General features: G+C 35.0%; 1 protein-coding gene across 3 annotated transcripts in view; it reads right to left on the bottom strand.

Moving 5' to 3' along the window:
- Positions 1-13,133: 13,133 nt before the first annotated feature.
- Positions 13,134-18,608, bottom strand: part of LOC128232632 (uncharacterized) — a 68,743-nt gene continuing 63,268 nt past the window's right edge. For all 3 annotated transcript variants that reach the window (XM_052946300.1, XM_052946301.1, XM_052946302.1), the window contains exon 2: positions 13,134-18,042. In XM_052946300.1, coding sequence (XP_052802260.1) covers positions 15,714-17,657 — 1,944 coding nt within the window. In that variant the 5' untranslated portion in view covers positions 17,658-18,042 and the 3' untranslated portion in view covers positions 13,134-15,713. The remainder of the gene's footprint in view (positions 18,043-18,608) is intronic.

Genomic DNA, 18,608 nt, shown 5'->3' with positions numbered 1-18,608 from the left:
CACACAAACTACTTTATAGGAGTGGTAATGTAGAGAGTAGTATGTAAGGCTCCACACAAACTGCTTTATAGGAGTGGAAATGCAGAGATTGATATTTAAGGCTCCACACAAACTGCTTTATAGGAGTAGTAATGTAGAGAGTAGTATGTAAGGCTCCACACAACCTGCTTTATAGGAGTGGTAATGTAGAGATTTATATTTAAGGCTCCACACAAACTGCTTTATAGGAGTGGTAATGTAGAGATTGATATTTAAGGCTCCACACAAACTGCTTTATAGGAGTAGTAGTAATGTAGAGATTAGTATGTAAGGCTCCACACAAACTGCTTTATAGGAGTGGTAATGTAGAGATTGATATGTAAGGCTCCACACAAACTGCTTTATAGGAGTGGTTTTGTAGAGATTGATATGTAAGGCTCCACACAAACTGCTTTATAGGAGTGGTAATGTAGAGATTGATATGTAAGGCTCCACACAAACTGCTTTATAGGAGTGATAATGTAGAGATTAGTATGTAAGGCTCCACACAAACTGCTTTATAGGAGTGATAATGTAGAGATTGATATGTAAGGCTCCACACAAACTGCTATATAGGAGTAGTAATGTAGAGATTGGTATGTAAGGTTCCACACAAACTGATGTACAGGAGTGGTAAGGTAGAGATTAGTATGTAAGGTTCCACACAAACTGATATACAGGAGTAGACATGTAGAGATTGGTATGTAAGGCCATGAGTAAAGGAATATCGATATAGCAGAACCTTTTACAAAAGACTGACATTAAGAACAACCGTTGACAATTTACGCTGTATTTTGCATTTTCTAAGACAAAATAACGAAATTTCCCGAGTCCGGAGAAATTCTTACTACCAGACAATTAAAGCGGTATAGTTTTCGGTACATTTTTCTGCATACGTACACACTAGAAAAGAAGCAAATTGAGAGAGACGGCGTTTTTGTTTGTAAAACGATCGAGTAAATCAATTCCAAACAACACACGATCACACCCCATTGCAACGTCGTACCAACGAGAGTGACTTAGCATCATTTAAGAATAACTTCCCTTCTCGTAAACTGAACAAAATTTCAACAAATCAATTAAATTGAAACTTGGCGTCATCTTGGTAGAACATTAGTTAAATTTAGTTTCCCTATTATTCTTTGTTTCATTTTTGTATATTTTTTTTATCATGTTAACCCACACCATTTCAAGGGTTTCGGCGAATTCAAAGACTACACACAAGTATAACGTTTTTGATATTCATGCATAACCGCTCTTGTAAGCGTCTTACTGTTAACTTTTGCAAATTGACCAAAAGTGCTTATTTGGAAATGCTGACTGCACAAAATCGTCCTTATCGCTTATATTTATAGAAAATATTCATGTTTTCATTAACTACATAATATTTTACAAGCCAAAAAAGGAATCTGGAATATTTCATATCCCGAGAATTTTGTTTCATTATCAAGTTATTTTGTTTTATAAGCTAATATTATCGCTACTTCTCCCTATAGAGAGAGACTTACAATCTGAATAGATTGGTTATTGATCATGCACGGAAAACAATGTCCGAGGAAATATACTGTTGTGCATTTTTCAACATGTAATTATTTTTGTTATTATGAGAGCTTTAGACAAGAATTCATTGTGTCTGAGTCTTGAGTGTTTAAAGTTGTCTGTTATTTTGATGATAATTCACTGCCGGTCGAAGACATGTTTCGGGAGCTAGAGAGAGATCTTCTCGGTTGTCATTTTCCGCCCACTTTTATACCTCTTTCGTAAGCTTGCACTTTTGCGTCGGCTTGCTCCATTCGTTTCCAGGTCTGTATCCGGGTTGAGTACTTGATTAGATTTTATGTTATTTTTTTCTTCATATTGTCTTCAAGTTAAAGCGTGCTCTGATGAGGCTTATGTTTGAATTTTGTAATTATTGATAAATGTTGGGACAGGGTTTGGGGTATGGCCATTTAAACCTCAGCAGACTCGTGTTTCACTCTACTCGAGTTTCAAGGTGTTGATCCCATCATTTATCGGTAAAGCTTTACTGATAGATGTGTTGTCTATGTGTGATGTTTGTACGTGTGTTTAAGTGTTTGCACATCATTGTCTCTAGTTTAGTGTCGTTTAGTTTCTAGCAATATATATTTGATTGCTTGGGTACTGGACTTGTCCCTGTAGTTTTCATTGTATTATTGGGTGTGAGTAAGGGGCAGTTAACTCGCTTTATTTCGTGGGGCAGTCGAATAGATGTTTACAAAAATCTCGTGAAGTCGAGCTTATTTTGGCATTACTCGTACGTTGTCGGGAATGGTCTACGATATTTTTACGGCTTAAACATTCTCGCTCGCTTTCTCTTTGCTCAAATGTCGAAATCTATCCTACGTTGTCGTACAGCTGTCGTTCACGTTGTCGTCTATTTTCGCCATCTGTCGCTACCCTGATACAACTTCCGAGTCATGAAGGCAGGCGGGTAACGTAGGAATTGCTGCAATACAGTGGGCCGTAAAACGACGGATTCATTACAACCTTTCTTCGTGTATCAAACAACTGCACGGCCAAACATAATTCATCAACCAGCAACGGAATTAACCGGAATTAAGGGCCTTCTTGGAAGTTCTTTTGGTTTAAAAAAACATAATCTTGGATTTTCTTTATTTTTTCGCGATCTGCAGTAAATTTTCTGTCATATGCTTATGCAAAACAGTAACAATAAGTCCAATATAAGGAGCCATATGCCGTATTTATATATAATGTAAACATTCAATTTAGATCAATTTGAAGCATCCACATACACTACATATAACAATGCATTTAGGTATGGAAGTTAAATCTAAAACAGTGTGAGAGTTAATTAAACAGTAAAATAAAATCATCAATAGTCAAATGTTGCTACCTAAACACCACCGATATAATTTGCAATTATATTGTCAGTCATTTATATTATTGTATTGGGTGCTTCCGTTAAATGACAGTTTGACGATCTCTCTCAAATTGCATAAGATACGTGTCTACAAGTAAGTCTAAGCATACTAACTTTGACGTCTCACATGAGGCAAAAACAAAGTAAAATATTGAAATTATACGTATCAATAACGTATCAATATTCCAACAAGCTTATACTTTTATAGTTTATCGTAATACGAAACGTTAATGGAACGTTCTAAAATAAAAGTTTAACGATTTGTTTAGAATTTATGAACAACGAGGCTGTTTGACACTATGAATGCGGTAGAAATAAAGCGTGACGAAAGCCGTGGAATCAATAAAAAGTAATTGTCGTGACTTTTCAAGAAAATGATGCTCCAGTTAGAATTATTTTCACGAATTTTGAAAGAAATTTAAACACATTTGAAAGAATTATGTCTGAAAGGCCAAAATTGCGCATAATCAGCATCAACACTACTATCATTTTAGTACAATGTTATGCGTATATGCACGTATGTATGTCAGGAAACTGATTTACCTTTATCTGAACATTTTTGGAATATATTATATATTGGGATTCAGAAACAGAAAGACAATACATATTTCTTGCCCTGTGCGTGTAAGTGCTTCAGCATTTAAATGTTGTGGTTTACTTTCCCTGAAATATGACTTCAACGTTACAAGACTCTATTGAAGAGCACCAATCATTGGTTATTTCGATAGTAAAATCAGTGGTGCATTATATAAATCAATATTATTTCGTGTATTTAAATTACGAGATGAGTATTTGAGAAAGTTTAAGAGTCTAAGCGTATACTTTCACTTTTCCAGAACACATGTTGTGTATTATTGCTAATTTCTGATATCCCGCTAGAGCTATGCATATTCCCTCATATATGGTTTTTGTTCCTCATATCTAGTTTGGATCCATAATGAACCTGTAAAGATAAAAAACGTTGAATGAGTTTACAAAATCAAATTTTCTGCCTTTACATATAACACATAAGATTGACGGATACTTGGAATTGCCAACACAACTTACGGACAAAGCTACTCACTGTGAAATTTGATATAAAAACTTTGCTCAAATTTAATATTGTGATGCTTATTTAGTTCAGTTCGGAAAAGAATTTGGAGTATTCAAATTTGCTTTAACCTGCAAGAACAAAATGTTGTTTTGTCAATATAACACACCAGTCAAAGTACGATCGAGTTCTTCTATGAAAGAAGCGAAAGCAGTAAGTTCAATGTTAATGATTGGAATATGCATCGTGTATCGGCTAGAGCCATGCCTTTGGTTATTGAAGTTTTTTTGCAAACGCAGACCTGCAGCCCGTGTGAACCATCTAGACATGAATGTATTACCAACGCTATTATGTTTATATAATTTACCATATTTTGATATGTTGTCGGCGAAATTAGCAATGCACCGCCCTTAAAAAAACTTAAACCGTCTTTTAAAAGTCGAACAATTCTCATTGATATGCCTATCATCAACAAAGTTATTAAAACTGCTATATAAGTATAGCTGTATAGTTTTCAGAGCATTTTATAACATTTATATAGCAAATATCAGAGAAGATGACGCTCCGTTTGCAAAACCCTCAAGCTACTCAGCCAAACAAACGTGGCATCTACTTGGTAGAAATGGCGTCTTCTAAGACGACCATATTAAGTCTGATCTTGATTCCGTTATTATTCTTACGTTTAGTTTGTGGACAAAGAACTTCTAATGTTTATCAACACCATTTACAAGGTTTCGGGGAATTAAAAAAAATGACCTAGTATAACACTTTTACCATTCAGGCAGTACCGGTCTTGTTACCGACTTACTGCTAACTTTTGCAAATTAACCACAAGTGCTTATTTGGATTTGCTGACTTCACAAAATCGTGTCTATCGCTTTTCTCCACGGAAAACATTCATTTTTCATTAACTCCATGATCTCTTCATCATCTTTTACACGTCAGACGAGAAATCTGGAATACATCATATCCCGAGAAATTTGTTCATTATTAAGTTATTTTGTTTTATGAGCTAATATCATTGCTACTTCTCCCTTTTGATAGCCTTGCAGTCGGACTAGATTGGTTATTGATCATGCACTGAAAACAATGTCCGAGGTAGTATACTGGTGTGTAGTTTTCAACGGAGTCGGGTCAAAAAGGCCCAGTATCAGAAAGGCCACAATGTCAAGGTAAGGAGCAATGATTAAGATCACAATACATGTATAGACCTGGTGTATCGTCATAAATACCATTTTGTCACTGATGATTTGTGTTTAGTATTTGGTTATTTCAGTAAAAGCGACGAAGGTTAAAATCTTGCAAATACAATATATATGTTTCAGAGAAAGAAGAAGGCATCCATGATATGGCGGTGCACATCTAGGAGCAAGACTATTGAATGCAAGGTGCTGGTTCGGCAGGTCGGGGACGCATTCGCCCATTTGCAAGAGCACGTGCATCCCAGTGTTCCAGACTGGGAACTTCGCGTACAGGTGTACTCCAAGTCAATTTGTAATGCCAGTGTCTTTCACAAGAATTACATTTACGTTGTTTATAAAGTGTACTCCATTAGTCAGATGAAAGGTAACAACATTGAATACAACATATTAAATGCATGTTTTCAGGTAAAATATACATCGGGCGATACCGTGTTCCGGTCGGCGATGACAATTGCAGAAGATATTCTACTCGACCACCGTGTACCTGACGACGTGGTACGTCTGAGGAACTATTTGTTGAAGGGGGTTGAAAACTGTACACGGGCACAGCTGATACCAGATGAACCCAAGTCTCTAGATTTCGCGGTTATAGGATTTCCAGGCTAAGTAAGACATATCTACTTATACAGACGGGGCCTTTCTGGGCCGGGCCTTTCTGGTATTGGGCCACATTGGTACTGGGCCTTTTTTAAAGTTGGCCGTTTTGACCCTCAATCGTTTTCATCATGTAATCATCTCTCTTATTATGTGAGCTTTAGACAACAAATTACTATGTCTGATTGTTGAGTACTTAAAGTTATTTGTTATCTTGATGTTTGTTCCCTACAAGTCGTAGACGTTTTTTTGGAACTAGCGATCTTGATTGCGTCCTTCTGTCCACATTTATGTCTGTTTTGTTACTTCAACAGTGATGAACCAAATGACACAAACGTTCAAATCAGGAATACAATGTGTCGCATACAACATTTGGTATGTTGGTACAAGGGCAATTTATTTAAGCAAGTCAAATAATTAGTAATCAGGTTAAGGTTTACCCTATCGAACGTAAACTGGTTTAACTGAGCATGTCAAGGTAAATTATCCTTTAAAAGAGCTGTATTTGCATTCGTGGTATATATGACATAACATAATACGAATGTATTGTTCTTTGTACCCTTATCACACTGTCGCGACATTGGGTATAAGTTATCGGGAGTCTAAACCTCTACTGTAGGAAAGTTGAATAGCTGTCACCATTTGTCAGGTGAAGTCGAAATCATGTCGTCATTTCTTGTACCCTGTCGGGAACGGTCTTCGAAAATTTTAAACGGCTTTATAAAAAGCAAATTTCTCGAAATACATCGTACACTTCCGTACAACTGACGTTCAGGCTAACGTCTATTGTATATATTGACCTAATTTCGCCGTTCTAACACAACTTCAGAGTCATGACGGGAAAATAAGACGCAACGTCGATAACGCAAGACTTGGCTGCGTCACGAGACATGACGGATTCACGAGTATTTACGACAACTGACAGACGATGCGCTAGTTTTGTAACAGTAGACGTTGCGGAGAATAAGAATTTCATTTTACTGAAAATCTTCGGTAAAAAATCGATCTACTTTCTTCCATATGTTCCCAATAAATATTAAATTTCTATTCCCATACCAACAGAAAAAAGGAACAAATCGAACTAAGATCGGTATCAGCAGAATTTAAAGTATTTATTCATATTGTAAAAAAATCGATTCAGATCGATCTTAAGCAGCAACACTTTGTACATGAACAATCAATAAAGGTAAGGAAGTTCCTCTTTATCAAAAGAACAATTTATATTTTTAAATAGGATTTAAAATATAAATTATATAAAAACGTCAAAGCTCAAACAATGCTACCCATACACTGGTTATCACATTATCAATTATGAAAATTACTGGCAGGTATTAATATAACGGTTTGGACAGTATCAAGCACGTTTAATGCTTTAAACATACCACTTGGCTATAGTTCGCAATTGTCAACCAAAATATGTTTTTTTCTGCATAAAGGAAAATCATAATACTATACTAATTTTTTATACTTAAATCTGTTTGAATCTGACTAATCATTATTAAAATATGGGAAACGTTCACAATCGTGCCAATTTCATTCAAAATGTCTTCGTTAAGGTCATTTTCGCATTAACGTATTTCTCGATGTTTATTTGTTTCAGTGTTGACAAATACAAATGTTTACGTTTATTTTAGAATAAAATCGCGCAGTTGACGGCCGAAAAAGATCTCGTCAATGAAATTGTTCAAAAAGTATTTTCGATATCATTACACATAATTCATAACTCATAACATTACATAATTCGAGACCTCATGAAACCATTCAACCAAACAGTGGACATTTAGCTAGAACTTTATAAATTTTAACAAGCTGCTTTTACATATGATATTTAATTCGCATAATACGTAATCAATAGACATAACTATCTGTGGTATCAGTGCATCGGAATTATGGAAAAAACAGTATATTTGGAACGATACATTAATGACGGTGTGAAATTATGGCATGAAATTTATAATTTTCGAAAACGTTTGCTACTTACTAATAACAGACACTTCTGGTAATGCATGTACTTCATCGGTTATACTGACAGTTACATGTACACATGTTGATGACAGACTATCTACAAGTATTTGTACAAATACATGTCACATATGTTATTAGCAGCATCGATATCACCCTCATACAATGCTAAATATTCGTTCGTAAATGTAGGACACATACAATCCCGTATCTCTACATTATAAAGATATTATCTTAATGGTTTTTAGATACAGAGAATAGTTCTTGCCGGAAGGAATATATATATAACAAGTTCAGGTAAAACAAATGCAAATACTGTCATACTTTCAACATATCAATAAAAAATTGGCGGCATTGAAATGTTTGTGTTCTACATTCCGTCTTCCGAAATATCTGCGCAATATTAGTTCTATGTGAATTGTATTGATGTTAGAATTTCCCTTCCCAAAACAGACACATCGAAACAAAAGTGGGTGCTTGGCATACAGCATTTGTCTAACACTTAATGTGTTTGTTTTCAATTTTATAAGGATTGTTTGTGCAAGCAGAACCTATTATTGCAGCGCTTCTGACGTGATGTCGTTTTTTAAAGTGACTCTACTACCCAACACATCAAACTATGCTAAAAAGGATACATTGCTTCTTCCATCTCGAGTTGAGTAATCATAACATTGGCATAAAGCGTACAATTTATGCTATTTTCTCGAAAACCCCACATTAAATCAAAGACATTAAATCCAGAAATATGCTCTGCATTAAAGAAGTTCGTGCCTTCAGGTAACGAAATGAAACATGTCTTTATATTCACATAAAGTCCTCCTTTGATCATTTTTTGTAATTTGCTTTCTTTCAGATACCTAACTGTTATAACTTATATACGCATTAACAGAACGTGTATGCATTAACACGTTCTTGTTTTTTTTTACTTTAATGACATTATTCCATTTTAGGCATAATAACATTGCAAAAATGCTTGTTATTATCGTTTGCTTAGTCGATCTATACAATATCTTGTATATGTCTACTAAAATATATTTTATTAATGTTGATACTACTTGTATATAGAATGAAACATTAAAACAATCTTTGGTGAATTCGAACACTTACATTTCTCTTGGTTTTGCATCTTATATACATACACAATTTACAACAATATTTCGATGGGGAATGCCAGTGCGACAAAGGACGAAATAATTGTTTTCGAAGAAGAACAACAATGCTCTATGTGTGGTTGGAGAGGAGTGACCAGATTCATAAAAGTCAGATTATGTCGAATTTTATCAGCACCAATGTGACGGGCGCTTTCTTCGCGCTGTAATGTACCACCTGCATATTTGTACCATTGCCGCTATCCTTTGCGCCAAATATATAAACATAGTTCTGTTATGATCTCTAAATAATGACCAGCATTCATCTACATTTTGAGTATACCGCGGGTGGCACCATTGTTGAACTTCAGCTTCAGCACTTTTCTACGCTGTAATATATCGTTCGTTGTAGAGGTAACGTAGTGCCGTTTTAGATTTTCCAAGGTGAAAGTCTAGGTATCAATAATTTACACACTACTGACAGGGTATTCTAAACCTTTCCAAAAGCTATGGAATTCACTAGGGAACATGGTCGTTTCTCTTTTTGCAGGCTCACAAAAATCTTTGCAAGATGGTTTACAGTTATCGCGAACGCAATCGTTGAGCAATGATGATAGTTACATACTAATTTTTCATCTTTATATATCTACGGTTCATCATTTGCTTTATATAAGACAAAAAAACACTTGAATATTGCCTACCCATGCCTATTTAACAATACAAAATGTACATTACATATATGAATTGGTTTACTAAAAAACAAACTTGAACAATTTCTACATTGTAAGTAAAGTTGATTTCCCTCGCAATGAGTACAATCTCTTTCAATTCGGAGAGATTAGAAAATGTCTTCGCAAATAGGTGCGTGTTGATTAGGTGCATACAACTTCTAGTCATACCCGCCTACAATGAGATTTTGGTTTTCTTCTTCTACAGGCTCCCTGGATATCATCGGGTTCAAATCCAGGGCCGGTATTCACAAAGTTATATCCTAACTTAAGTCATTTCCTAACTTAAGTCATATCCTTACTTAAGTCATTTCCTAACTTAAGTCATATCCTTACTTAAGTCATATCCTAACTTAAGTTATATCCTAACTTAAGTCATTTCCCTAATTTAAGTATCTCATTGGTCATATTATATCAAAACTTTATAATTTCTGATATACATTATTTTAATGACCATATTAAAAACATATACTTAAATGTTACAAACATTTATACGTTTCTCTTCATTTGACTTTGAAAACTTAAGAAATCAACTTAAGTTGGGAAAGAAATTATTTAAGCTGCTGAATACGACCCCAGGGTCATAAATTCATCGCTACAAAGAGTTTTATACGACATATAAAGAGAAGATTTTATTTGAATGAAAACTTTTAAGGCGTCGGATAAATTGTTTACAGCGGTAAGTAGTTTCATGTTCATACGAATTGACATCACTCAGTATTTCTCGAACTAAGAATTTATATCCACCTTTATCAACATTACAATTTCTTTCATAGGTTTTGCACGATCGGTATCCGTGCATCTGACATTCTTTAATGTACATGTGCGTGTATTTCACGGTAATTGAGACGTCCTTGTTACCGGGATAACGAATAAACCAAGACGGACCGTCTCCATAGGTTTGAAGAAAGTCCGGAAATTTACACTCTGCGCGGCAAAGTGAAGTAAATAATTCTTGTACATTTAATTACATTAGTCCGTTGTTGGCGTAATTACACTGCAACACATACTTCGTGTACTTCATTTTGCAGGTCTTACATACACCAATCGCTCATTTTGTGAGCATAAAACCAGTTGTGAACAACGAACCTTTTTTATTACATTTTATTTATATATCTTATCAATATTAATTCGATTAATAAAATCAGGAGATGAGTGTCTGTAAAAGTCTAAGATTCTGAAGGCCAACTTTCACTCTCCCAGAACACATGTTGAGTATCATTGCTAATTTTTGATATCCCGCTAGAGCTATGCATATTCCCTGCATCCATGTTGTTTGTTCTTCCTCCATTCTAGTTTGGCTCCATTATGAACAACCTGCAAAGATAAAAGACGTGGAATTAGTTTACAAAATTAAAAATATTCAATGTTGGGATGCTTATTTAATTGAACTCTTTGAAGTCTTTGGAGATTTTATATTTGCTTTAACCTGTAAGAAAAAAAACGTTCTTGATTTTCTTTAACCAGCTAACCCACCAGTGAAAGTACGATCGAGTTCCTCGATTGAATAAGGGAAGGCAATGAGTTCAATGTAAATGATTGGAATATTAATAATCTCTCGGATATAGCCATGTCTTTAACCAGAAAACACATACCAGTAAAAGAACAATTGAGTTCTTTGCTTGAATAGAAAACGGCAATTAATTCAATGTTTATCATTTGTAACGAATTTAGAATCGGTCATGTCGTTGCCTTCGGGTTTTTCAAACACAGATATACAACCCGACCGGTCCATTGACGCCTGAAGACTTACATATCTCGAAGGTATTCGCAAATTTCACTGTACTCTAGTAGCACTACAAGACGTGGATATTTTACCATCACTGTTATGTTTGTATTATTCACCGCTACAACAAATTGTTATTTAATTCAGTGATTTGTCTATCATTAACAAAGTCCCGAGTAATTATAAGTGCTACATAATGATATCGATATAGTTTTCTGAGCATTTCACTGCATATAATATATAAGTTATATACTAGAAAACGAGCCAAATTTAGAGTGATGATGCTTTGTTTGCAAAACTCTCACCCTAATGAACAAAATAAACCTGGAAAAACTTGCACGTTCTTTGTAAAAAAACAGTTAAATTTGGTTTCCCTTATTATCATAACGTTCCATTTTTGTACAAGTATTGCTTATGTTAATCAACACCATTAACATGTTTCGGGGAATTCAAGGAAATAACAGAGTATAACACTTTTGCCATTCAGGCAGTACCGGTCTTGTTACCGACTTACTGCTAACTTTTGCAAATTAACCACAAGTGCTTATTGGGATTTGCTGACTACACACAATCGTGTCTATCGCTATTCTCCGCGGAAAATATTCATTTTTCATTAACTCCATGATCTCTTCATCATCTTTTACAAGTCCGACGAGGAATCTGGACTATTTCATATCCCGAGAAATTTGTTCATTATTGAGTTATTTTGTTTTATGAGCTAATATTATCGCTACTTCTCCCTATAGAGAGAGACTTACAGTCGGAATAGATTGGTTATTGATCATGCACGGGAAACAATGTCAAAGTAAATATAGTGTTGTGCATTTTTCAACATGTTCTCATTTTTTATTATGAGAGCTTTAGACAAAAAAATGATTAGGTCTGATTGTTGAGTACGTAAAGTTGTCTGTTCTCTTGGTAGTTTCCTGCCGGTCGAAGCTAGAGATACTCTCGATTGTGTCCGTCAATCCATATTTATGTCTGTATTCTAACTCCTACAGTAGTAAACCAAATGACACAGATGTTCACAGCAGGTACGATGTGACCCTTAAAACAACCATGTATGTAGGTCCACGGGATATTCAAAGAAGCAAATAAAATATTATATAATCATGTTCACCTTTATATCTTTTTTTAATACATACGTCGGGAGTATAACGATTTGACGTCTGAAAACTTGAAAACTTGTTATACGTAAACTGTTTTAAATGAGCGTGTCAAGGTAGGACATGTATGTATAAAATAATTTCCTATCGCATTGTTGATTTATGTGAATGTTTCTATCTTATCTTATTGATCTAAACTTGTCACACTTTTACGACATTGGCTACGAGTTATGGGGAGTTAAAACTCGCATTTTATTCTGGGCAGGTCGAAAAGATGTTACTAATTGGCAGGTAAAGTCGAACTCATGGCCTGATTTATTTTGCTCTGCCAGAAACGGTATACGAGAATTCTACACGGCTAAAAAAATCATGCCGTCTAATATGTTCTCGCACAAATGTCACAATTTTTCGAACATTGTCGTACAACTTTCGTTCACGCTGTCATCTATTGTATAGTATGGCCTTTTTTCGTTGGCCCGAAACAACCGCCGTGTCACGACGACAAAATTCCTCGCAAAGTGGGTAAGGTAGGAATTTTCTGCCACATGGTGTGCCATGCAATGATGGATTCTGTATTCTGTATTTTTTTACAAGCAACGGCCGGAGGAATGAACGGAGCTACATATACAGTTAAGTAATTTTGTTGAATATCTTTCTAAGAAAATCCCTTTGTTTAAAATTTATCTCGGAATAAGGTCATTATATTCTATATATTGCCTTTTGAATAATATTTTCACGATCTACATTCCTATGCTAACAGAAAAAGTAACACTGAGATTAACAGCCATATACAGTATTTATTCATATTGTTAACATTCAATTCAGATCTATTTTAAGCAAAAACATTTTATACATAAACAATGCATAAAGGTAAGGACGTACATTTTTTATTAACAGATCAATTTATATTCTAAAATGGTGCGACATTTAAAACATCATTCAAATAAAATCGTCAAAAGTAAAATAATGCTACCCATACTCTAGAAATTATCCTGATATTAAAACAACGGTTTGGGCATTCGCAACTTATTGAGAGTATTAAAGTAGAAATGTCGATCATTGTTTTATATTTAGGCATATCACGTGATTATTGGTATATTGATCATAAATGTACAATCACAATGTGTTCATTGTCTGCATGGACGAAAAACATAAGCATAATGTAATAATGAACATTTCAACTTTTCAGGTTTACTCCAGTCAAATTTGACAAAAATATGTTTATATTTAGCAAGAAGGAAAGACAGTATTTAAGTAGAAATGTTGATATTTTTTTTTATATTTTGGCATATCACATGATTATTCGTATATTGCTCATAAATGTTTTACATATATTTATTGTCTGCATGAAGGAAAAGCATAAGAATAATATATAAATGTACATTTCTTTACAGGTTTACTCCAGATAAAGATGACTAAAATATGATTATTTTTTGCAAGAAGGAAACATATTTCATACAAAAGAATAAAATACTAATTTTAAATTGAAATTTAATCTATTTAAATCTGACTTATGTTTAAAATAATATCGGAAACTTGTATTGTCGCGGCAATTGTATTATAAGTATCCTTCTAAAATATATTTCAACGCAATAAGATAATTCTCGTAATATAGTATTGTTTCAGTGGTTAGAGTAACAAATTTTTACACATATTCTGAAATAAAATTGTGCAGTAGGTGGTGAAATGGGTAACACAATACCAGACCTCGTAACACCATTCAAACAATCAGTGAAAGTTTTAAGTAAAACTAATTACATGAAATAACTGCTTATATGCTTTTTTAATTCTCCTATTACAAAAGCAATAGACAGAACGAAGAGAACATCCTTTCTTGCACATTATCTGTGGCGTCATTGTATCGAGATTATGGATAAAACACTCTCTATTGAATGATACATTAATGACGGTATGACATTAAATTAATCACGTTTCGAAAACACTTGCAATTACCAGACCTGGAAATGAATTTACGTCATCGGTTTTACTGACATTTGCATGCACACATGTACAAATGATAAGTTGATGACAGACGATCTAATATTATTTGAACATATATGTGATCAGCAGCATCAGTATCATCTTCGTACAATGATACATATTCGTATGTGTACGTATGTAGGATACAGACAAAAGGTTATCTGCACATTTTAGGAACATATTGGTTTTCAGAAACAGACAGGACATATAAATACTTGCCCTTCACGTGTAAATGCTTCAGAATGTATTAACAAACTAACATTTTTGGAAGGAATGTATATAACAATTCAGATAAAAAACAATTGCAAATGTTGTCTAAGTTTCATTTTTCTCAAAGTATCATTGGAGTCGTATTCTAGTTGTAATTGATAGGTCTGTGTTCTCCTTTCCGTCTTGACAAAATATCTGCACCATGCTATGTCTATGTATACTTCACTTTACTGTAGTAAAAGCAAATATCCACTAGGTGGGTGGGGTAAAACATTTGCCGAGAACTTTAGACGTTTTTTTCTTCATTTTTTGATATCTTTATTTTTGTGCAGGGGTTACGTACATTATAATTGTATATAATTTCAATGTGAACGCGAATTGAGCAAGTTTTATAACAAACTGTAGGCTTTAAAACAGCAACAAATGATATTTGGTATGTATTGTGTGTACAAATGCTTTATATTATCCGAATTCGAATGTCGAGCTTTTTTGGTAATGCGTTTTAAAATAAGATATACTAGAACACTATGATTGGAAAAAGTGATTTGAACGGAACCATAGAACACAAAGCATTTTTTGTTATGATATATGTAAAGCATATACTTGTTTATCAGTATTCCTTTTGTTGCAGCCCTTTTACGTTGAAGCAATTGTCGTTTGTAAAACTATCATCCAACACACATAACTATGATTAGGGGGTTTTCTTTTCGAGTTGAATGATCATAACACCGACATGGAGCGTACAATTTATGTTATTTTCTCCAACAAACTACATTAAAGAAAACATCCAGAAATATGCTTTGCAATAGAAAATTAAGCACGTGCCTTCAGGTAACGACATGAAGCATGTTTTATATCCACATTTAGGTCTCCCTTAATAATACTTTTGTTCAAGTACCTGACTATTATTGTTTGTTCACGTAATCACTTCCCGGGTGCTATGTTCAGTAACATTATTCCGTTGTAAGAATAAGAACACTGCAAAAATATTTGTTATAATTGCATGTGCTGAACTGCTCTATACAACAGTTTGATACTTGTACATCTCTCACTCGAACATGTTTCTACAAATATCGGAACAACCTCTTTATACTGAATGAAACATAACCCCTTTGTATGAAGTTCTTTGATTTTGAACACACACATTTCTCTTGGTTTTGCATTAATTTACAACAACATTTGGATGAGGAATGCCAGTGCGAGGAAGGACGAAATGATTGAATTCGAAGAAGAACCGACATTGTTCTCTGTGAGGTTGGAAAGGGCGTCATCACTACGCCGTGTCATAGCCTTGTCTTGATCATACTCAATAAAGTCACATTCTGTCGAATTTTTCATAAGCACCAATGTGGCGAGCGCTTTCTTCGCGCTGTAATGTACCAGCTGCATATTTGTACCATTGCCGCAATCCTTTGCGCCAAATATATACACGTAGTTTCTATCATGGTCTCTGTAGAAAGACCAGCACATGTAAATGCCTTCATCTACATTTTGAGTAATGAGCACATCATTTTCACCTATAAAACGAATTGAAGCTAAACAAATAAAGGTTTTCTTAATATGAACTTTCCATTCTTTATCTATGTCTTTGTAAGTATAGTAAAGTTGTAAAACATGTCCAGGGTGCCCATTGCTGTTTAATAAACATCCATGATTTGCAAGGTTATTATTCCTATCGTACATGTCATAAAAGGAAGCTTTAGGAATGTACCACGGTAGATTGCACGTCACAAACTTTGGAGAATCGTTGATAAAGTAGATCCAGGGACCTGAGGTCCTGGCGATGCCTGTAACGTGTGAGTTTGTGGGCACGTAGTCAAAATAACGGTCCTCGCAAACTTCCTCCAGGCCCTGGATTGGCCAGTGGAGCTCCGTGCCCGTCCGGTACCGCAGCACGGACTCAGCCGGCTGTTCGATGTCAACACACGTATACCGCGGATGGCACCCATTGTTGAACTTAAGCTTCAGCACTTTCCTACGCCGTAATGTTTCGCTAGTTGTAGAGGTAACGCAGTGCCATTTTAGACTCCCGTATGTGAGAGTCTGGTTATCAATAATTAACACACTCCTGACAGGGTCATCTAAACCGTTCCAAAAGCCATGAAATTCACTTGGGAACGAGCATGGTCGTTCCTCTTTTTCAGGCTCACATAAACTGCAAGAAAGTTTACAGTTATCGCGGACGCGAGTTGAGCAATGGTGATAGCTACATACTAAATTCTCATCTTCACAAATATTTGTAACGTGGTGAATTTTAAAATGTTTCAGCATAAGCATTCTTTCTTTTTTTCCATCATCAAAGGGACATATTCCATTAAAGTATATATAGATCTCCTGCACATCGTTTTCCTTATATAAGACACGAAAACACCAGAATTCTGACGACCCATGCCACTTGACAATAGAAAATGTATATTGCATATATCTCCATGTGGCCACACAACGAAGTCTAACAGGATCCGACTCAATAGGTCTACCGACAAACAAACTTGAACAATTTCTACGCCGGAAGTAAAGTTTTATCCCTTCGCGCTGAGTACAATCACTTTCAATTCGGAGAGGTAAGAAAATGTCGTCACAAAGAGGAGCGGGTTGATCAGGTGCATACAATTTAAAATCATACCCGCCTACAATGGGACACTGGTTTTCTTCTTCTGCATGCTCCCTGGATATCATCGGGTTCAAATCCAGGTTCATAAACTCATCGTTACAAAGAGTTTCAGAGGAATTTTTTGACATATACCGAGATACTTTAATTTGAACGACACTTTTACTGCGTCGGATAAATTGTATACAGCGGTAGGTAGATTCACGTTCGTAAGAATTGATATCACTCAGTATTTCTCGAACTAAGAATTTATATCCACCTTTATCAACATTACAATTTCTTTCATAGGTTTTGCACGATCGGTATCCGTGCATCTGACATTCTTTAATGTACATGTGCGTGTATTTCACGGTAATTGAGACGTCCTTGTTACCGGGATAACGAATAAACCAAGACGGACCGTCTCCATAGGTTTGAAGAAAGTCCGGAAATTTACACTCTGCGCGGCAAAGTGAAGTAAATAATCCTTGTACAATAGCTATCAACAACAGCCAATACTTCATCTTGGACGGAATTTATCCATGCACACTTTCCAGGTTCTACGTTCAATTACATTATTCCGTTGTAGGCGTAATAACACTGCAAAAATACTTGATGTTCTTCATTTTCCAGGTTTTACACCAATTACTCATTTTGAGAACATAAAACCAGTTATGCATAACGATCATTTAATTACATTTTTATTTATATATCTAATCAATATTATTTCGTCTAAAAATCACAAGATGATTCTCTGAGAAAGTCCAGGATTCTGAAGGCCAACTTTCACTCTCCCAGAACACATGTTGAGTATCATTGCTAATTTTTGATATCCCGCTAGAGCTATGCATATTCCCTGCATCCTTGTTGGTTTTTGTTCCTCCTATCTAGTTTGGATCCATAATGAACCTGCAAAGATAAAAGACGTGGAATTAGTTTACAAAATCAAAATTCCTACCTTTACATATTTCAGATAACGCTGATGGGTGCTTGGCATTGCCAGCAAAACATTTACGGACAAACCCACTCACTGCGAGATTTGTTAAAAAACTTCGCTGTAATTTAATACTATGATGTTTATTTAATTGAATTCGGATGAAGTCGTTTATCTTTCTACTGTTTGTATTTCCTTTAACCTGACAAGAACAAAATGTTCTTGTTTTTCTTTAGCCGGAAAACACACCAGTGAGAGTATGATCGGGTTTTTTAGTTGAATAAGGGAAGGCAATGAGTTCAATGCAAATGATTGGGATATTAATAATGTATCGGCTACAGCCATGTCGTAGCCTTTGGATATTGAAGGTCTTTTAAAGACGCAGATCTACAACCCGACCTGTCTACTGAGACCTTGGGGGACTCATATTTCTCGCCTGTATTCGCACAATTCACTGTATCTTTGAAGCACTACAAGACGTGAATTTATTACCATCATTGTTATGTTTGTTATATGATATGATGCGTGCGATGTAAGAATT

This window comes from Mya arenaria, chromosome 4 (genome assembly GCF_026914265.1).
Source record: "Mya arenaria isolate MELC-2E11 chromosome 4, ASM2691426v1".
Taxonomy (NCBI): Eukaryota; Metazoa; Mollusca; class Bivalvia; order Myida; family Myidae; genus Mya; species Mya arenaria.
The sequence above is the reverse complement of the archived record's forward strand: the minus strand, read 5'-3'. Positions and strand labels throughout refer to the sequence as shown.